Source organism: Euprymna scolopes, chromosome 15 (assembly GCF_053919585.1).
Source record: "Euprymna scolopes isolate OS-2025 chromosome 15, ASM5391958v1, whole genome shotgun sequence".
Classification (NCBI taxonomy): Eukaryota; Metazoa; Mollusca; class Cephalopoda; order Sepiida; family Sepiolidae; genus Euprymna; species Euprymna scolopes.
The window spans coordinates 1,399,139-1,422,825 of record NC_136496.1 but is presented as its reverse complement, the minus strand read 5'-3'; the positions used below and the strand labels follow the sequence as shown (position 1 = coordinate 1,422,825).

The window sequence follows — 23,687 nt, the reverse complement described above, 5'->3', positions numbered from 1 at the left end:
TATTTAAGAGACTTGTCGTTATCATTTTTTTTTTCGAGCTAGGGATGGGACATCCTACCGGATGCCAAACATTTATCTGCTATCTCATACATTTCTAACCTAGAGTTTTTTTTTTTTTTTAGATTTTAATCATCTCTTTGAATGTAATTATTTGCATCTCTCTTACACTTGGTTCACTGAGTATATTCGCAAGGTAGTTTTTTTTCAAATTCTTTTTACATGTGTCGATTTGCTATGATCACTGGAATGATATAGATCTTCCTAAGATTCCAGTTTCTTTTCATGTCGGACATAAAACTTTGGTATTTCGTTATCTTTTCACTCTCCGTTCTGTTTAACTCGGCGTCATTAGAGACACTGACTTCTACTAAGGTTGCTTCTTTCTATCTCTTGTCCCATATCACTATGTCAGATTTAATAGCTCTGTTTTGTTTTTTTTTGTTTTTTTATTTTTAGTTAATTAGCTGTAGAAATTGCATCGTCATGAAGATAGACATCGTTGGCATGATGTGTGTCTTGCCAAAGAAGCTAACCAACATTGTAATCACATTTCACCTCTAAAGATTGCTGTCGTAATTCTTTCATTTTTCTTCTTTTTTTTTTTTTGTTGTTGTTGCAAACAGTAATCAGCTCAGCATCATCATCCGCTTTGTGCCAATCTCCGTGTGCCGCGGCGGCGGCGACTCACAGCCAAACTACTTATCTTTTACTTATCTTCATCGTAAAAGCCAACAATCACTGGAATTAGTTTCTTCTCGGCCAAGTTCTTAACTCTCGACACCTGGATTTCCTAACATTGTTTGGATTAACCCATTCACATTAATCACACATCATCTTTTTCTCTATTAAAAATGTCATCCACGGCCAAAAGACAAAAAAAAAAAAAAAGATGAAGAAAAAAATCAGACAAGGAAGCTGATTACTTTTCGATTTGCTTCTGAGAGAATTTTATCTGCTGAGAGAGTTCTTATATTTACTTACCTTTTCACAAAGGGACGGGGGGGGTAATGTGGGGAAAATTTAGCTCCCCGAAAATGGGACAGTCTGGATTGTGACAAAAATATAACAATTGCTTTAGTCTAGAAGGATTTCTCTGTCACCGAGGACAGAACAGATGAAATGTATTACCAGAACAGATACTAAACTTTGATCTTAGCCAAAAGTAATAAGCTAGTAAAGTTTCATTTTGGGAAAGCATTTTCCTCTCGTTCTTATAGTTAAATTTTCTTTGGTCTACCAGGCTTAAGTTTGCAATAGCATTTTCTTTGGTTTGCCATGCATAAGTTTTCAAATAGTATTTTTTTTTTTTTTTTTGTCTGTCATGCTTACGTGTAAAAGGAGAGTAGAAATTAGACCTCGGGTTTATTTATCACAGCCTCGTAACTTTCATTTAGTCTTTTAGTCCTCACAATCCATGAGCGATGTTTCTGACAAAGGGAGAAGAATTGCTAATTTCTAGGTTGGAATCCATATGAAATCTATTGGTGGCTTGTTTTTGACATTGAAGTGGTATTATTTTAGCTCCTAACAGCAAGTGGTTTCCTGTCTTGTCTGGAGTGATTTTCATGAAAACCACAATTTTCTTTGCTAAATGTGCAGATTAAGTGCATCGATTGAATGCATTCCATTGTTGTTCGCTTGCAAAATAAGCCATCGAAATGCAATGATCAGATTGGAGGCTGAAAACTGATAGATTTGCATCTTTCATCCTGAAATGGCCTCGTTAATCGCCCCATTTATTCTGCGAATGGTTGGCATCAAAATAATGTCTTTATCCATTTTCAATTTGATGCATTCCTACTTTACAAATCTTGAATGAAATCTCAAATAATTTTTACATCTTTTGTTTGTTTTCAATTGTGATTTCGGTAGAATTTTACAGGGTAGAACGATAAATTTGTTGCCCTAAAGAAAACAATACTCCAGCTTTATTTGACATCTTTTATTGAAAAAAAATAAATTCAGCTAACTTGATTATGTAGTAAAGCTGACAGCTATTCAATGTAGCCGCCTTCAGCCTCAATCACTGCCTTGATACGAGTCTGGAACTGGGAGCATGCCTTTTCCACAAGCATCGGTGGGAGCTCGGTGAATACTCGGAAGATGGCGACAATCAGGCTGGCTTCGGTGTGGTGGGAGGTCATGTTGGTGATGTAATTCTTGACTGAAATCTCAAATAACTTTTACATTTTTGTTTGTCTTCAATTTGTGATTTCAGTATAATTTTAATTCCTCAAGCAATGCTCTTCATGCAACACTTTTAATGCAGTTGTGGATGAAATATATTTGGATGGTGACGCTAGTAAGGTTGTTTAGAAGTTGTGTTACTTTGGTGATACCATTGGAGCACAGGTGTTATATATATATTATTCGTTGTTAGGACTTATTAAAAGTGAGTCTTAGAATCTTATTAAGAGAGAGAGAGAGATGTTGTTGAGCCTTAGAGAGATGTTGCGTTCTGTGTTCGTGTTATGAAGAGATTCATATATATAAAATGTTCATACTTAGAAGTGTAGAAGCTCTTTGAGTGTTGAGACATTATGTATGTAAAGACATTTTAAAACACATGATATATACAAGACATATAATGACAATTTTCACTTTACCTTTTGGTAGAATTACAACACAAAGACGACGTTTATAAAAACACATGATGGGTTTATTTCTTCTCCCGACCGGTCGTGGTTTTCATAGTCAAGAATTCAAGTTTCACATTCTAAGTTTCAAAGGTGACCGTCTCGTTTCTAGACGTTCGAATCCCATGTCTGGACTGTCGTCTGTCGTCCTCAGACTCTCTCTCTCTCTCTCTCTCAATCTCCCCCCAGTTTCTCCCTGCTTAACTCTAAAGTTTCTAACTATATCGAGAATTTCCCATTTTCCATGACGTCATACACATGTTAAAACATGTGTCTTCTTTCACGTGTTCTGGAAATGCGTGTCCAAAACATTTTCCTTTGTTTACAAAAGGAATTTTAACCTATATTTCCAGTAACCTATTTTTCCAATATGTTAAAAACATGTTTATTAAATTATCTTATAGTTGCATTCTTCAATTGAATTTTCATAACAGAATTGACAATGCACATTCTTTTCTTAAAACTATTTTATCTCTAAGCTAAACAATGGTTTGTTTTCACATTCCATTTGCTAATTCTCTCATAATCTATTTCTAAACCTAAATTACGAGGTTCGAATTTCGTGTATTCTATTTCATTTTAACTAAATCTCTCTATTTTTATACTTACATGAAAAGGGGACAGCCCTTATCATGTAACACAGGGTGGAGCAAGTGCTGAGACATTGAACAGAACAGTATGGTAAAAGGATGAATGCAAGTTCTTGGATTAATAAACGATGAACAGTCGAAGTAACAGTGTCAGTTGGTAGTGGAAAGCCAAAGAAAACATGAAAGGAAATGATTTACTTGAGAGAAAGAGGGATAAATAAAGACCTAGTCAGAGATAGGTTAGTTTGGAAGTCAATTTCTCAAACCCATACCAGCATGTAAAACGGACGTTTGACCAAACATGATGATTATAATGTTGATGTTTCTGAATTTTGAGATGAGGATTAGTTATTCGTACTATTTGGATTCATTGGATTACTGTTCTCATCTTGACTGTCATTTTTCACAATGTTTCGGTCGATGTAACCTCCAATCTTCTTCAGGTGTATCTTGTCGAACTCTGGAATGTTTCTGTTGAACTCAGGAATTTGGACAGAATTTCGAACGGAACCCTTTATTTACTTCACAGGGGTAGCATGCTCTTGTTCCATCAGTCATGACTGGATAGAGGTCCTAAGTAATTCGCAATTGTATTTTTCAGCTGCCAACACTAAGGATTGAACCTTCAACCTTCAGGAGAATATCACTTTTTACAATTGATTTTTCCAAGTACTCTAACCACTGTGTCACAGGTCCTTGCAGACATTGTCAGTGCGAGCGACTGAAAAATATAATTATGTATTACTTAAGACCTCTATCCAATCATGGCTGACGAAACAAGAGCACACTACTCCTGTGAAGTAAATAAAGGGTTCTGATCGAAATTTTGTCCAAATTCCCGAGTTCAACAAGATACACATGAAGAAGGTTGGAGGTTATATCGATCGAAACGTTGTGAAAATCACACTCAAAATGAGAACAGTAGTTCAAGGAATCCAAATAATACGAATGATGTTGATGATGATGATGGTGTGTTTGTATTTTGTCCATTCAAAAAATATTATTTTGAATATTACAGGGTGGAAAGATAAAATTGTCGCTCTAGAAAAGACGACATGATTCCATTTCTGTTTGATGAAAACCGTTTTGTTTTTATTGTTGCAGACCATCTACTAGTTGTCCAGTTGTGTACAAATCTCAAGACTGATAGGAGCCTTCTATCATGTCTGAGAATTATACAGTGTTCAACAAGTGAGATCGGAGATGCAACACTGTACAACAAATTCTTTCTACCGATCCAATTGCCAGCACCCTTAAAATGCATTGCTGGATCGCCACAAATAACAGGGACGTGCCCAGAGTGATGAAAACAAAGCTTCCTGCTACGATTATGGGCTTTGGTATAGTTTCAAGTGAGGGTCACATCATGGCACCTCACATCTTCGAAGTCGGCTTGAAAATCAACACCAAAGTGTACCTGGATGTGCTGAAGAGTGTGGTGATCCCCTGGTGCAATCAGGTGGATGCTGGAAGACCCTGGGTGTGGCAGCAGGATTCAGCGCTAGCCTACGTCCAAAGAAACCCAAGCTTAGCTCCCAGTTCTGGACCCATATCAAGGCGATGATTGAGGATGAAGGCGGTTACATCGAATATATGTCAGCTCTATTACATAATCAAGTTATCTGAATTGATTTTTTCAATAAGTTTTAAAATAAAGCTGTAGTGTTGTTTCCTTTAGAGCAACAATTTTATCGTTCCACCCTGTACAATAATGATGTGCTGTAGGAATCATTGTTGGCAGCGACTCCCACTCTTGTCCAAGAATCGGGTTCTGTCACGAGTCCTCCTACTGTTTGACATGACTTGTGAGGCCCAGTCAGTGGTGGAATATCCACGAACAGTGTTCACAGAGGGGGGGGGGGGTTCGTTCACGGTGCTCTCTTCTCCTTTGTCACCTTACCCTTCATTCTCTCTCAAGTTCACGGTGCCACCGCGTATTAATCTCCTCCACGTTGTTCGGTCCCTAGTAGTTTCTTCCCACGATGATGCTGGTAAATGTCAGGATGCACTTTAGTTGGTTTTTGTAGCGCAGTTTAGATGCTCCGCGTGGTCTGGTCACAATGGCCAGCTAGCCATATAGGATTTTTTTAGAGAGCCTGGAAGGATCCATCCTATAGATGTGTCCTATCAAGCGAAGATGGTGGTGGCTCACTGAGGCTATGTCTTGCACTTCTGTTACGATATGTTGTAAAAATAATATGGCTATAATCATGTTGACTAACCAGTTCCTAAAAGAAGATCAAATTAAAATGACGTCATGTAACATTATTGTTACAAACAACGAAAAGAAATAATTAAAAATTACGATCAGCATTTTCTAACTTTTTTTTCAAGAACGCATTTATTACATTTTAATTTCCCGTTTCGATACCACGTAAAGAATGTCTCGCTTCTCCGTCCATCTTGCTTGGCATACACTTTTTTTCTGACCTCACACCAGCCATAGCCAGCCATTTCTTGCCTTCAACTTTACACGCCCATTTTTTTTCTCAACTTTCTTTCTCCGACCATGAGGTGCATTTTTTCTATTTCCTTTTTCTTCCCATGCACACTTCTTAATTTGCATATGTGCTTTTTTTCGGCTACTGCTGCCAATCTCTTCGCAAACCAACCATCCTTTTTTGCTGCCGATACCTTTCCATGCACTCATACGCACTATGTTACATACAGTCACAGTATTTAGATCTCTATGCATATAATACAATAAACATGATCATTCTCGTCTATAAAAAGACATAGAAAAGGAAACACGAGGGAAAAACATTATTCCAAAATGGTCACGCTATCTGCTAATACCTGATGCATGTTTATAATTTAATTTTAATGACTGATAATTTGAAAATAGTAGATGTTGTATGTGGAGTGAGGTCCTAGTGCCTTTGTACACCAATCTGCAACTATAATAAATAGTCCTTTTCTTTTTATCTGTTTTACCCTGCTCAGAACACTTCGAACATAAGGGTTACTATTTGGGATCATGTCTAACAGGGGCCTGCGGGGAGTCGAGCAATGAGATGTCTGTTCACATTACATTTAAATTTCTGTAGGTTAGTGCAGTCAGGAATGCGGGAAACAGAAGGAATTCCAAAGTTTAGCAGCCCAAGAGAAGAAAATATTAGAGAAGAAGACTTTCCAGCATCTAGGGACCTCAACTATTAAGGGGTGGAATTTTGCTGCATAGGCAGGAATATATACGTCAAAGGGCACAAGTGCTAGGAGTTCATTAGAGTATATTTCATTAAAATACTTGTAAAACAGACACAAGGATGCAACATTTCAGCGATGGGATGGCTGATAATTTGAAACCAATTAGATTGGAGTCTTTTTTGCATCTGCCTCAGAGTGAGAGAATAGTGGTCGATGCACCAGTCCGTGAGCTAATTGTGGCTTTGCAGACACATAGAATGTTATCTGGTGAGAATAATTTTTTTAGTGCAGTAGAGGAAGCCCACCTTCTTTGCAGCAGCTTTGGCAATATTCTCAATGTATTTGTTCGAATTCATGTTCTGTGAATGTTAAGACGAGGAGTTTGAACGGTGAGCATACGGATAGGGTGTTATCTGTCGTGGCAATCAGTGGTTGAGAAGTTCTGTTGTGATCTGTGACGACCACATACTAGCCAATGATGAGAAATCGATTTCAGACAATTTCGGATATCAAGAAGAACCAAATCGGGAAACTAAATCGAACAGTTTTATAACTAGAAACCTCATTATGGTAACATTTTCTAAAATGCGTTACATATAATTGGGAAGTGAATCTGTAAATGAATAGGTTCGTCTACGACCTATCCCCTCCCCTATCTGCCTCGAAACCCTTGGTAATCAGGATTCCACGTGTGCACGCATGAATACGCGCAGACAATTAACCAAAGAATCCAATCTAATCAAACTGATTAATGAATTTCTCATTAATTTTACAGATTAAAAAATAATAAAAATAAATCATTGTTTTTTTTTTAACGGTATATTAACAGCCCCCCCTCTTCCTTCAGTTTCAATTAGATTTTTATTTTTGTTTTATATAAAGTAATGTTCCTTATTTCCATTTTTATTATTATTATTATTTGCGTGTGACGTAATACAGAATAATGCAAATTCAACTTCTGCAATCTATGGAAGCAGCTAAGCAGCAAAATAAACTATCTCTTGATTATTTGGATTACAGTACTCGTCTTCAGCGTTATTTTCACATTTCGGTCGATGTAACCTCTGACCTTCAAGTGCTTAGGACTGAACTCATAAATCATCCTGTCAAACTCGGGAATCTGCATGGAAATAAAGTGTTACAATGTGGGCTACATTTAGTTCACTTTAGTTTTATGCAAGTGAGGTAAAACGAAGATGGAAAACTTTCAGAAAAATTCAGATACATCTCATCTGTGAGAAAGTTTAATAGCGATTAGATTTTAGTCTTATTATTGTTTGTGCACAGAACAGTCTATCAAACTACTTTGTCAAGACTTGAAATTTAATATATAGGTGATTTGGTTTTTAGCCGGTAAAAATAGCTGCTAAGAAGTCAAAATTAAATAATTGAAATTTAGCAGGCATAAGTCGACTAAACATGTTATTTCCAAGCATATGCAAATATACATTTATATGCTTACCTATGTTAATTTGTAAAGTTTTGACATGCATATGGACTTAGCTCAAATGATAATGAATAATTCAGTAAAGCTATATGCTTTGGTTTCGATTATAGCTGATGGTACCAAAGTCATAGTTTTTTTTTTTTAACTTTTGAAATCACTACTGTGTATTGGGTACAATATAATAATCAATAGACAATTGGCTCTATAATAATGAATACAAAATCTTCATAAATTGAAATATAATTATGCATATTTTACGACCTGGCAATTTCACCGATTTCGATGACAATTCGAAGTGAGGAACATTCGTTGATCCTAATTCAATTCGGGCAACGTCAGGTCAGCCTGCTAGTATATATATATATATATGTCATCCACATACTGTTTCGTTGTATCACAGTTCATTAATGTTGCTAGACCAGCAACTACCTCAAGCCGAGATTGAAACTCCACCGCTCAGACGACAGTCAACTGAGATGGGTATACGAAATGTCAATGGTAAACATTGTACTAACAAAGTTTCATTTGTTTACACAAACAGCTTTTTATACTTGCGGCAGTTGGTTATTTTGTTCCCCAATATGCTAAGCCAAGATAGGGAGCATTTATAGCCATCCACATACAGTGCTGTATACACACACACATATACATACATATGTGTGTATACATAACATATATACATACATACATGTGTATATATGCATATATATATGTATGTATTATGTATACACGTGTGTATACATAATACATATATGTGTATACATATTGAGTAAGATGATTGCTAATTTATACTTATAAAGATCGGTTTCATAAGGAAGAACAAACAAAATCAATAAATTGTACGATCGTTTCGGAAACGATTTTTTTATTGTGATAGACAGTGAGTCTTGGACAATAATTTTATGATATAGTTTTTTTGAAACAAAGTCTCCTCATCAGCAAAAATATTGGATGGTTTTTTTTTTTAAAGACACCAAAAATAAACCTAGCAGGTTTTATGCTATGAAACAGATTTTTAATTTTAATTCAAAATTATCAATCATCTTACTCATTATTAAAATAGCTCTAGGACATACATGCCTATTGAGCTTATTATATATCTACATTACAACGAGCACTGTTTTCTTTTCTTTTAATTGTATTAATGAATTTACTAATACATTAAAATATACTCTGCTCTTTAGACTCTTGTTCTAATCCCCTAAACATGTGTATACATACATATATAGACACATGATTGCAACGTCTTGTCAGACGAGTGCCACTCCCTCAGACACTTAAAGTCTATGAGCCCAAAAATGACTTCCATCGCCACGGGACCATCTTAATAGACAAATGCCTGAGGGAGTATCTATACACTGATGATGTTACAGAGACTTAGCTTTGTACGATAGCTAAGTCTCTCTCTCTCTCGGTTCAAAATGTTGATATCCAGCAACAAGCATGAGCAAGATAGCCAGCAACAAGTTAAACTGCAGACCAGCTTAATGCGGGTACTGGTCTCTCGCTTTATGGGTTTTTTTTAAATCAGATATTTGCTTCTCCTAGAAAGGCTGCCTTCACCATGGCTTATGGGAGCCCTCTCCACCCAAACACACATACACGGTGCTAATTGGCTGTTGACCCCGAAAAAAGGTTCATTCGCCACATACATACACATGTACATACATATACCTATGCTCCCAAATCTATATTTCCAGATACTCACACGTACATATCTGAAGGCATAACACTTCCATTTACATAATAGCATCTAATTCGGTTTTTCTTTGGTACATTTTTGATAAAACCCTTAACCAATTGAAATTAAATTTCTAAATGTCGTCCAATTAATGAGATATTAATTAAGTAGAGATCAACTATTTTTATCCCTCATTTGATTATTTATATCACACTCCGGCCTTTTCAATTTTACAGTTCCTTACACACATGCACCCAAGGCAAAAGCATATAAAAAGGATAGAAAGGTAGTTTGTTTGAAGAATTGCTGGGAAATAAATGCAGGGAACCGGGTAGTAAAATGTCGTGATTTATGAACAAAAATGGGCCAACGAAAGAGGATTTTGTAGAGCTTGTTTTTTTTTTTATATCTCCATTAGCTGGCCACCTGGCATTACCCGGTTGTACAATATGCTTACATAAGATTTTTTATTTATGCAGATTGCGTATGTATTATTATAAAATCAATCCTCTGTGAATTATTACAAGGAATAATTTGCAAAATAATAATAATAATAATGATAATGTCGTTCATCAAATTCCGTCTGTGTTTGTTTACAATATAATGTCAGCTGATATTTGGGCTTGACGATGAATGGCCTGGAAAAGTTACTTTTGATCAATGTTTACTTCTAAAATATGCAAACGAAGAAATGATTTGTGACAATTTTAAATTATACCTTTTCTTTTATCATAAATTGAACTTATTAACAAGAAAAAATTAAAATGAAATGGTGAGGTAAACCTGGGCTTGAACAGGGGATCATTTGATCTGTAGTCGAATGCTCTACCACTGAGCTATATCTCCAGATGGCAATAAATCTGTTTCTTTTTTTTTCTGTTGTTTTGTTTGTTTGTTTTTTTTTCCTTATAAGGAGAAATGATCTGATAAGATTTTATTATTTTCCTTGGCCGGTGTAACGTAAAATATTCCCCTATAAAAAATTCTTCTTTTTTTATCTGTAAGAGAGAAAAAACTATTTTTAAGATCGGAGTTTTTCAATTTTCAATAGTTATCAGATGAATTTCTGTACAAAACATATCTAAGAACACTGCCAGACATAGAAATTAGCTTTGTTTAAAATTTGAAAAAGATAGGCTCAGTCGTTTCAGAACCTATGAGGAAAGAACTCACACATACACAAAGTGACTTTTATACAAGAGTAGAGATAAAGATATATTCATTTCTTTTCCAGATCAATAACAAATACAAATCAGTAGACTTACTGTTTGAGTTACTGGGATGATAGAAGTCTTCGATATTTCGAGAAAATACAATCTCTTTTTCAGAAAGAAAGGGACTAAAAGAAATGTTAAAAAAAAGGAAATGGAAAATATTGTAAAACCGGAACCGGAAATGAGCAGGTAGTTGAGATGTCATGCAGACATAGGACTTCTTTTTAAATTAGTTCAGTATTCCAATCTTTGTGTTATTTGTTTATATTGATACATAATTTTACTTTACGCAATAATATCACCCTTATATTCGCTCTTATTATTCATTCTATTTGTTAATTTATGTATCTGGTTTAATTTTAGTGAATCATAAATCAATTAGAGTAACTCTAACTGGTTTCTGATTCACTAAAATTAAACCAGATACATATAATATGGGTAAGCTACAAAGACTACAGCCAGACTAAATAAATAACCGCTTATTTAAAAAAATAATGGAATATAATAGATGGGAAGAAGGGATTACATACAGGTGGTATTCATGCGAAAAGGTAAGATAAAGATGCTAGATTCGATGCCTCATCTCCATTGAAAACAAAAAAGAAAATTGAAATATATATTGTCTTCTTTTAAACAGACACTTCAATGTCTGGAATATCACAGTTTGTGCCAGGTGTCATATTCCAGATGCAATACTATATATATGACAAAAGTCTATATTCCAAATTTCAAAATGTTGTCCATCTTACCGTTTATTTTATTCAGCATGTTAAAATGTTCAATTCTTGACAGCACCTGTTTTGTAGCGATTTTTTTCAAACTTTGTAATCATGCCCATATTTCTTTTTTCTTTTAAAATTGATGAGTTCCTATTCTGAGGAGTAGAAATAAATTCAAAAACTGACATAATAATTACATGAATGATTCGGCGCTACGAAACAGGTGCTGTCAAAAAGTGAACATTTTAACATGTTTAGTGAAATAAACGGTAAGATGGAATATCTTGGAATTTGGAATATAGAATTTTTGTCATTTATTGGTTATATGCTCTGCAGTTACATTGAGCTTCATAAATTAAGGGATTCGTATGAATAAAAGGTGAAATATAATTGAATAACCATATTTTTCACATAAACATTATTATATATATATATATATATATATATATATATATATATATATATTTCAATGTTGTTTTGTTTTGGTTTTAGCGATATGTTTTGAATGAATTCAATCATTTACGAAAGTGCATTTTTTACTTAAATGCGAGTTGGGAATAATTTTCCCTTTTAACCAATTTGGTACCCCACCATGGGGAGCTGTATACATATATTATTTTTAAAATATAATTATCCACTGGCACGTGTTTCGTCGTCTACGACTCATCAGAGCCATATATACAGCCACTCTGATGAGTCGTAGACGACGAAACACGTGTCAGTGGATGATTACATTTTAAAAATAATATATTTCAAGATATTTATTATTATATCTTATAATAAATTATATACAAAACAACTTAAAGATTTACAATTGTTTAAAAAAATCTGTAAATAAAATATATTAGTTATTTAGATCGGACTATTGTCCTCATCTTGCGTATTATTTGTGCAACGTTTCGGTCAGTGTTGCCTGCAGTCATCATCAGACATGTTGGTTGTTGTTTGGAAAATAAAGGAGAAAAGTTATTGGCTCCGTAGATATTTTGATATTGTTGGAATTGTTCTGTTTTTTTTTTGTTTGTTTGTTTTTGCCCGTGGTTTCGTATGTGTGAAAAAATTGTGTTGAACAAAGAAAATAAAGATCGACAGGGGATTATCTCCCTTCCATCGCCAAAATTTTAAGGGTGTACTATTTTTGTTTTTCCTATAATTAGAGGTTCCCAAATGTTATTACTTTCTAAGCTTGGTCTGCTTAATAATTTTTCTTTTTTTAGCATATTAGAAAATAACTATGCAGCCAGTAACTTTTCTTCTTTCTTTTCCAAGATAACACCCAACATGCCTGAGGATGGTCGAAAGCTACACTGACCAAAACGTTGCACAAATAAAACTCAAGAGGAGAACAAAAGTCCGAACAGAACAAGTAATATAAATAATCAGCCCTCACGTAAAAAACTTAGAACTGTAAATAACTTACTTTAAAATAGAAACAAAAAATGCGATGTTCATGAAAGCTATAACAATCAAAAACATGATTAAAAGCATGGTGATTAACTACCTCAAAAAAGAAGATGCACACATGAAGAATGTTCAAATGATCAAAATTCTAGGAATAAAGTGTAGTATCTGTTCTGATAAAATTCTAGGACCTGTAAAACAATTTGTTGCATTACAAACCGACAAACCGAGTTTATGTTCTTTTAGATATGAACCCATGCCTAAAAATTAATTCTAGTGACTTCACTCATAATAAGACAAGGTTTGTTCATGATTAAATTTCTTTTTGGCCTTTTGGCTAGGAACAAAGTGTAGTATCTGTTCTGATACTAAACTTCACCTTTTCTGTCCTCGGTCAGTTGCGGAGAAATACTTCATGACTGAGACAATTTTTTTTTATTTTTGTTCCTATATAGAGTGCCCCATTCTGCGGAGGTAGATTTTCCTTGCATTAAAAACCAACCTTGCGTCTAACTCTGCCCTTGTAGGGAGGCAAGTAAATAGAAACTTTCTTTTTGTTGGCCTATTTTATCTCAAATTGGTCAGTTCTTCAGTAGAGGTCATCAAAAAAAAAATTAAGAAGCCATAAACTTCATCTGTTTTACTCATATCGGAAATTGCATTTTAGCAACAAAGTTGCGTTCGAAACATTCCTAACCAATTTTGAGTATTTGTATTCATTTCCAGAAAAATTATAGTGTTTTTAGATTTTTGCGAACATCTTCAACTTAAAATCTATGTTACGTCTCGGCTTTTTAAAAATAGAATTACATATAACGTTATGAGAAGGAAGAAGTAGAGATTGTGGAAGAGTACAAGTATTTTTACACATTCTTTCATGTAAGCGATCGACTTGGAAACATCTACATCTCTTATTAAATCCAATCAATTGCAGCTGCGTTGTAACGTTTCGCCTGCCATTTTTTTTTTTTTTTTTTTCAATGCAAAACCCATTTCTCTGCTGTGCATTGTACGGAAAAAGCAACAGCCATTTTTATAACTTTAAAAATAGTTGAACTTTCGAGATTTGATAGAGAAGACTTTTGTCAGGAAAGAAGAACAATCAGCGAATTGAATCCAGGTAGGTTCTCCAAATCATGAATCCCCCCCCCCAAAAAAAAAACAGACTTGTGTTTAATAGAAAGTAAAAAATTTCCAAAAGTCTCTTTTATATATATATATATATATATGAATCCACTGTGAAAAATTTCCCCCACTCTATATCTGTGCCTAAATCAAAACGCAGATTCCATGAACAAAGCTTCTTTCTTAGAACTGCACGCCCGTGGAACTGTTCCGTCTGCCTACTTCCCTCCGGACTACAACTTGGTTGTCTTCAAGTCCAATGTTAACAAATTCCTAATGAACCGCCCCCTTAAGTAAACATATCAGCAAATCTCCTCACTAACGTAATGTACTTGCAATAACCCTTATCCCTGAGTGGCTTCCGGGCCTTGATAAGTGGTGATCACTGTGTAAAAAAAAATATATATATATATATATATATATATATATATATATATATATATATATAGAGAGAGAGAGAGAGAGAGAGAGATTTATAAAGAATTGGAAGCGGTAATTGTATCAGACTTGGGAATTTTGAAAGAAATCGGTAATTGTATCAGAATTGAGAAAAATATTGCAATCCCTCCATCACCAATACATATGTTTTGTGGACTGGAGTTAGCAATCTGTTTGAAGGAATTGTTTCATGCTCATATATCATATGTGTTAAACACCCAACCACGCACTGATACATTGACACCTAGTATGTTAAATAGACAATTATATATATATATATATATATATATATATATATATATATATATATATATATATATGAGCAAACAGTTAATGAAATATGTTAAAAAACACTTTGAAATGAGTTAAAAACACATTTAATCTGAAAAGGAAACACTAGATAAATGGATAGTCCTTAATCCGCGGAGTTTCGAAGAAATACTCTCCTCCTCATCAGAGGGTAGGAATTAGCAAAATGCAGGATCGGATTTTGCATGCAGAAGTATTTGATGAAACAACAAATAAGTCAAAGATCTTACTTGAATACTTATATATATATATACAACTATGACAACTGCGGGTATATTATATGTTCATGTTAAGTATATAACCTGTGCGTAAAAGGACGTCTTTCTTTACAGAGTTAGAAAACATTTCTAAACCGTGTTTCAATAAACATTGTATATATTTCATCCCCATTTTAAAATTATTACATTCATTCCAAAAACACTGTTCCTACAGGATACTGGTTTCGTTTGCTCAACAACCATGGTAATTGTACTAATCATTGGTAACATCGAGCCAAAATAACAAATAATTAAGGTTGGGCATCAGAGTTCTTGAGTTAATCTACTTTCCCAGGCAATGCCAGAACACGGGTCTGTTAGTAAAAAGAAAATTGTTAACATCATCCTACTATCATGAGGTAGAGATTTAAAACATTCAAGAAAATATATTATGCTTTCAACGCGATTGGATACTGTGATGGTGAATTTTCCAGTCTCTTTCTCCCACCCTCTTCTACACGATACAAACAAGAATTTCTAACCTAGTAAATTGCGCATTTTAGATGATGCAAGATTTTTATACTCTAATAGCTGCTTTTCTTAAACTGCTTGCCTTTGGAATTCCCTTCCAGTTCTATTTTCCTAACTGTACTAACATGCATACACTGAAATGTAATGTGAACAAATATCTTTTTGCACAACTTCTAAACCAGGTACCCCTATCCCGGATAAATCTGGCTCTTATCACAGTAACCCTTTTCACTGCCAAGAAAGAAGCATGTCAGAATTATTGAAAATTTTGCATGTTGTATCCAAGTGTGCTTATTATTGAATGGCAATAAAACAAAGATCGTTGGACATTTCTGATTAAAACTTGATGGACAAGTCAAGCATAAACTAAAGTTTCTTTTTCTTAAATATGGTTGAATTACAAAACGAATTATGAATTTTATTAACGATTCTATGAGAGGCATTTTTGAGTGGTCACCATGTTTATTCTAATCACATCATTTTTCTTTTTGTTCTTTCTACTGCTGGTTCTTTATGATGCTTTTTTTCATTCTTTTTTTTTTTTTTATCTAACCTATTTACCAACACCTGCATTTATGTCACTTTTTTAAATCAACAGTTGATATTCTATGCCTATAAACATATTGTCACTGCTTAGTTTTATTAGACTGAGCTTGTGATATTATGGCCATTTTTTACTTTAGGGTAGCAATTTGTCATATTAAGAAAAAGACAACTCATCTCAGCTTATTTTTACATTTTTAACGAGGAGTTAAAAGAAAACATCTTTTCCAGATGTTCCTTTTGTTTGCTTTATTTGGTGGGGTCTTTATACCCTAATTGATCCTACATTTTTTATTGGCTTGTTAGAATATAACTTTTCTAGTGGATGAAGGAAAAAACCCCACAAAAATGCAATTTGGCAAATTTAATTTTTTTTTTTTTGAATTCATAAAAAAATATTTTCTCAACTACCATTTTACAACAAATCCCCCAACCCAAATCCTTTGTTGTTTTTTTTTCATTTTTTTTTTTTATCTAACCCATATTTTAATGGAGATCACTCCAGCCAAAGCATAACGCCACTTGTAAGATGTTAAAATATATAGGAAGGAGAAGGAACGGCAGAGTGTGTCGGTTACGTAAACCATGTAAGTTGTCCAAAATGGTGTTTTAATAATTTTTTAAGGTAAACATCTGAAGAGTACGTAACTAAATATGCAGCAATAACATAATTTTGTAAACTTGTTGGTTACAATACGACACAATATTACAATGGATACCTTTTGAAAAGTAATAAATGACCAACTGAGAAAACTTGATATTTGGAACTTCGAGAATTAACATATTACACGATATATTTTAACATCTTATATTAGGTGGCGTTATATATTTGCTCCAGACAAAGCATATGTCAAAAGTCCACGTATGCTTCTAGAATAGTGATTTCAAAGTTATGAAGGTTTTTTGAAGCATGAAAACGATATTGTATTTAATATTTTATTTTTTATATTTCAAGCGGCCCTTTTTTGTGATCAAGAGCGGAGGACCGCTTGAAATATAAAAAATAAAATATTAAATACAAAAAATAACATCGTTTTCATGCTTCAAAAAAAACCCTCATAACCTTGAAATCAATATATATATACCACTTCAAAGTCAAAAACTATCCAACAATGTGTTAAATGGACCCTGACAACAGCAATCCTTCATCCTTTGTCAGAAAAATTTCTCACAAAATGGGACTAGAGAACTAAAGAAAAATATAAGGAAAGCAAGAGTTACGAGGTTGTGAAAAGTAAACCCAAGATCCACTACTACTCCCTATTTACCAATATCTGTCTTCATGTCACTTCTTTGAATCAACCTTTGATATTCTATGCCTATATTCTTATTGTCACTGCTCGTTTAATATTATTACACTGTGATGCCTACAAAAAATGTTTTCTTTTAATATAAACACATGATTTTTCTTTTCTTTTCTTCAGGTACTTCATGACTTCCGAAGATGTCGAGTGCAACGTGTGGACAAACACTAAGGATATCCGACAAAGGGCAAACAAGTTTTCCCTAACCGAGATTCCTGACCTGAGCACCTCATGCCTAATTTTCATAGAATGAAGAATGTGGTCAATCCTGCACAGTCCGTTGGGCTTGCTCTTGTTCCTCGTAGTCACTCGGGTGCTCGCAGGTGATCTGGACACAAACAACAGCCGCAGAAATTCGAGTTCTAGCAATCTGAGTAACTTTCTCACTGCCAATGAGTTTTCAGCATCCCCCCTTCCATTTCATCAAAACACTGTCGAGAAAGGGCGCTGGACCAGGCTGTGTCCATCTAATTGTATGTGCACTGTGATGACCTATGCAAACGGTCAACAGTTACGGACTATCAACTGTAGCAATGCTGAATTCTGGACGATGCCGAACATTTCAGCAGAGCTCGACACCGACACAGAAGCCTTACTTCTCTCCGGCAATAAACTAGAGATTATTAAAGAACTTCCAAACCTTCAAGAACTGAAAGTTCTCAACTTGTCCAATAATAGGATCAGTAAGTTTGACAGCCACTGGCAGTTTGTTCGTTACGAACTGCTCAAAGAACTGATCTTACGAAATAACCGGCTCAAGTCATTACAGCATGGCGCCTTCAGCGGCCTGAAAAGTCTGAAGAGTCTAGATTTGTCTTACAACCGTCTTCACTCCATTGAGAAGGATGCATTTGGTGGCCTCAACGGCTTGCAGGTGTTGAATCTTGATGGAAACAGGTTGGAAACCATCAATCCCGATTGGTTCCAGCGAATAAAATCCGTTAGCGAACTCTTCATGTCTTATAATAATCTGAGGACAATAAGTGGAAACGTCTTTAAGGAACTGCATCATCTTTCGAAACTGAATCTAACAGGCAACCAAATCAGGATGATAGACTCTAATGCCTTTTATGGACTAAACAACCTGTGTGTCCTGGACTTGTCAAAGAACAGGTTGTCGACCATTCCCACTCTGCAGATACAACATATTCATAGTCTGCGTATTGTGATATTGGATGCCAATTCATTTGAAACGATAAACTCCAATGAGTTTCGGTCACTCAATATCAGCGAGTTGTCGCTTAGCTTCCTACCACAGTTGACCAGCGTGAAACGCAATGCGTTCCACCAACTTCCGAAGCTGGTGATTCTGCACATGCACGACAACGAGAATCTCATCTTCATCCATCCATACGCCTTCAACCATGTGCCCCAGCTTCATAGTCTCTACCTTCACAACAACAAACTGCCGGCCTTACCCTACACCGTCAGGGACAACCTCCCATATCGCACTAACATCCACCTATACCAGAACCCACTCAGGTGTGACTGCAATATCCGCTGGGTCAAGGAGGAGATCCTTAATCCAAATAACAAAAGTCACGTGCAATTTCATGACCCAGAGAAATTAATCTGTAATTACCCTCCAAACAACATCCGCACACTGCTGAGGGGGATCCCACTCAGCAAGATCCCCAAAGCCTGTCCCCCGACAACGCTCCCGTTATTTCCGAACAGTTTCAAAATACCACTTGGGGAACATATTCTTTTGGAATGCTACACTATCGGTGTGCCGCTTCCAAAAGTGTTTTGGTCATTGCCTCGAGGCGTGGTCATCAATCAGACATTGGCAGAAGAAAGAGTTGAGATCGGCGAGTCAACGCTTCACGTGAAGTTTGCACGGCCAAATGATTCGGGAACCTACATGTGTATAGCCCAAAACTCGGCCGGAAACGATACGAGCGCAACAAACGTGCAAGTGCTTTCGGGACGACTCAACATCATCACAGGTAAAACTTCAAACACGTACATCACGATTATCCTTAACGGGAGTGAGTCAATCATGCTTCTCGACAGGTATCAGATCCACTACAGAGAGAGTGGGAAATCAGATAGGTACAACGTCATCTACTTGAAGTCGCGGATGCATCGGTGTACAATCACGGGGTTAAAACCTGAGACAATGTACGAACTGTGCATTTTGTATGGAACAAACTCGGAATTGCTGAAACTGCATTGTATCAATGTCACAACTAAAAGAGAGGCGGATCCAAGCGGCATCATAAAAATCGTCGACCCAAAAGTCGTAATGGGAGTGATTGCAGCCGCCAGCCTCATGCTCACCGTTGTGTGCTTCATAGCAGTGGCACGCCGTTTCCGAAAAAGAAAAGACTATGAGGAGACATTTGGACTCGATAAGATGGAGCCTCTTTCTCATATCCCATTGGAGAATCTGTATAACCCACCAAGTACACCGATATGCTCCTCGCGCACATCACTTATTTCACATTCCCAAGCCTAAAAAAAGCAATAATTTGTTGTTTTTGTTTTTTAATAAGAAAAAAAGACACTGTATAGTCAGTGAAACATTTCGTTTACAGCCAAAAGATTCTTTTTTTTCTTTTCTTTTTTTTTTACTTTGTTGTTTTTTTGTTTTTAAAATATACACATATTTTGGTTGCAATAAAAAGACTCAAAGAAATGGCTTTGTGAAGTAATAGAAATTTAATGGGCTGTGGGGGTATAAAAAATTTAAATAAAAATTAATTTAAAAAAAAATTAACATTTTTTTAAATTGCAATAAATTATTTCTATTGAAAAAAAATAATAAAATGTTACATTTACTTCTTAACAAATGTAAAATTTAAAAAAAACAAAAAAAAAAAACACAAATCCAAAACTTTCACAATTTTTTGATTCTCACCGCTTTAAAAATTTATCAATTTTTCAGGGTCTTTTATTAATTTCCATTCTTCAAGTCATAGTTCAAAATGCAATAATTTCCAAAAAATAAAAGTAAATCCTTTGTTGACATTGTCGATACATTAAATAGGATAAAATTCTGTACATAAACTAAAACTTAAAATACTGTGATGTTTCTTTTTTTTTTTTCTTTTTTAAATTAATCAACTCCCAAAATGTAATTAATTTTTGTTTTAAGAGTAAAGGGGAGGGGGCTCCTGGTGCAATATATTCAACGTGAGGAGGGAGGGGTGCACAAAAAGCCCTTATTATTGGGGTTTTAAAAAATTGTTAAAGCGAAGAAGCTATAAATTAAATTTAAAAAAAAAAAATATTTTTGCATTGAAGATGTAAGCAATTTTTCAAGAATGTTTTGTCAAGTAATAAGATAACCAACCCTCGCCATATATATATATATATATATATATATATATCGTCGCTGGCAGAATTCAGATACGAGTATACATTTTTGCTCATTAGGATTAAGCTAGGCCCAGCTACCAAGTGTTTTAGGTGATCCACGCAGCACAACTTCGTGTTGCATACACTTCAGATGTCACCATTCGCTGCAGCAAACATTTGCTTGACATGCAGGTTTTTTTGTTTTTTTTACATAGGCGTCACCACTTAAGGCCGATAGGCCACTCAAGGATAAGGGTTAAAGAGTGTAGAGTAGCCAAAAGGACAATATAGTAATCAATAGTAATGGAAGTTCGGTAAATTTGTTAAGTGGAACGGCTCATCAGAAACTTATTCACGTTGGACTTGAAGACAACCATATTATAGACAGCTGGAAAGCAGGAAAACGGAAGACAATTCCACAGGCGTGCAGTTCTAAGAAAGAAGCTTTGATCATGGAATCTATGTTTAGGTTTAGGCACAGATAAAGAGTGGGGGAAAATTATTGATAATGTTTTCAGCTAGTCTAGTGTTTCTTGTGAAAGTTTGAAGGTTCCGGAAGGCATCTTGCAGCAGGTTGCCAGTACATCATTACGTGGAGTACCGCCTTGTCGCTTACCCACCAGACGAGTTTATTTGGGGGTGCATCTCCTCCAGTGAATTAAAAGTGCCCCCCAGATACCAACCTGAAAATTTCTTCAATTTGGCGTGGCACATACAGCACCTCGCCTTCCCAAATGGTCACCCATCTGATACTGGCCAGGCTCATTGTTGCTTAACTTTTGTGATCTGACAAGAACCGGTGTGTCAACATGATTATGCCATATATATATATTATTTCATGTATTCACATAAAATCTTATAAAGAGATATGATGTATATCGATTTTAAGTATTTATTTTAGCTGTGCTCAATACTTGAGTTATATATATATATATATGAAATTGGTATATCTAGGCAGCAATTTTTCATTCAAGCAAACATTAAATACAACGGAGATACTTTGCTTTATGATTCTATTTATTTTTTATTTTTTCGATTTTCCGTATAATCTTTTTTATATCAAAATCGAAAATATCAATGAAAGTTCCATAGTTATCATGAGCGCTTTCGATTCGACCGCGAATCATCTTGAGGTGGAATTCATGGAGTTGATGGGGTGAAAGTGAATAGGAGCGAAAATGGAAAGTAGAAAAGTGAAATATGCAATAAATTGTATCGAGTGATGGAGGTTAAAAAAGTCAATTAAAATATGAGAGAAAAGGGAAAGAGAGAGAGGGAGGGGGAAAGAGAAAGAGAAGAGAGAGGGGGGAGAGGGGGTGGGGGAGAACGAATAGAAAAAAGCAGGCTTCAATGAGGACATATTTATTTTGCATTAAAAGATTCATTTTTGGCAATCATTTCTCCGTTTGTAAAACCTTGACCGGAAATATAGAGAAACGGCTTTCAAAAATGAAACACTTCTACTAAAAAATTACTATATTGTCATGAAAATCTGCCTTTTTATCCGTTTATAAATGCTCTAGAATTATATATATATATATATATATATATATATATATATCGATGATGAAAATAAAAATTGAATAAATTACAATATTTAATTAATCAAATATTCAAACAAGAAAATTAAAATAAATCAATATCATCATCATCATCATTTTCATAATAATGATGATAAAACGAATATTGTTTATTATTATCATCATCATCATCATAATTATTTATTCTTTAAATTCCTTGTTTCAATATTTGATGGATTAATAAATAATGCAATTCAATTTTTATAAATTTTTTTGTTTGTTAATTACTCTATCTAGTATATTGAGCTTTTTATCTCGATATGTTCTAATATGAAGGTTTATCTTTGTAATTTTAGTTATATTTGAATCGCGCGCGCCCGTGTGTGTGTGTGAGAGAGAGAGAGAGAGAGAGAGAGAGAGAGAGAGAGAGAGAGGATTAGTTTAGGCCTATCACAGATCCGGTATATGTGTGTGGTTTCGGAAATGTCTTTTCAATGCAAAAATAAAATAAAGTAAATAAATTGAAAAAAAAAAAAAAAAAAAAAAAAAAAATGATTAAATGATTTGAATTTTAAAAAATCTTCCAAAATTTTTATTTTCGCTTTTTATTCTTTTATTTATAGGAACTTTCTTGCACCCCTTCCTGCCCGACCAGGTTAGGATTCACTAAAAATTGGGAACCCAATCAAATCTCATTTCTTACTTAAATAATTTCGATTATTCGGACTATTATTCTAATTTTCAGTTTCATAGATAAGAATAGTAAGCTGAATAATTAAAATTATCGATCCTTATCGAAATAATGTCCCAAACCGATTAAATATATATATATATATATATATATATATATATATATATAAATCAGTGACGTGCAGATAACTTTTTCAGGGCAGGTATTCAAATGAAAAAAAAAAGGCAAAAATATAGTAATGAATACCGTTTCGGTGGGGCACAGGCCTATAATACGTTCCTCTGAAAAGGACACTTTTAAAACAGGAGTAAAAGGAGCAGGTGCTTGGCACCCCTAGCACCCACCCCTTCTGCACGTCCCTGATATATTAATACAAACAAATTTACATGATCATGACACTGGACATGCTAATATTTTGTGACGGCCGGTTAAAACCAAAAGTCCTCGTCAGGCGACTTAATAAATGGTTGCTTTCCACATAAGAAACTAGTCCTCAAACTAGTCAACTTCATTTGAAGACTGTTTTTTTTTAATGTTGAAAGCAACCAATTATTAAGTCACCTGACGAGGACTTTTGGTTTTAACTGGCCGTCCGAAATATTAGCATTGTCAATGTAAATTTGTTTATATTGATAAAAAATACATATTGCTCTTCTTTTATTGAGCACTCTTAATAACCTCGCTAAATTCATTAGTTATCAATCTTGAATACCTTTAACATGGTATACAGGGTGTCCGTTAAGTTACTATACAGTCTTACGTGGCATGCTTGATTAAATAAACCTGTAAAAAAATAAATATTAACTATTAATACAAATATAATACAATAAAACAATAAGACTGTATAGTAACTTTACGGACACCCTGTATATCATTATATTGAATATATAT

The 23,687-nt window shown here is 34.6% G+C and overlaps 1 protein-coding gene and 1 non-coding gene across 3 annotated transcripts in view; both read left to right on the top strand.

Annotated features, from left to right (window-relative positions):
• LOC145293689 (leucine-rich repeat neuronal protein 1-like) overlaps nucleotides 1-19,927 on the top strand; it is a 139,082-nt gene extending 119,155 nt beyond the window's left edge. For both annotated transcript variants that reach the window (XM_080140091.1, XM_080140090.1), the window contains one exon: nucleotides 17,403-19,927. In XM_080140091.1, the coding sequence (XP_079996217.1) occupies nucleotides 17,539-19,743 (2,205 nt within the window). In that variant the 5' untranslated portion in view covers nucleotides 17,403-17,538 and the 3' untranslated portion in view covers nucleotides 19,744-19,927. The remainder of the gene's footprint in view (nucleotides 1-17,402) is intronic.
• On the top strand, nucleotides 13,153-13,346 carry LOC145294370 (U2 spliceosomal RNA). The gene has a single exon (XR_013869861.1). It is a non-coding gene; the product is annotated as a U2 spliceosomal RNA (small nuclear RNA).
• Nucleotides 19,928-23,687: the final 3,760 nt, after the last annotated feature.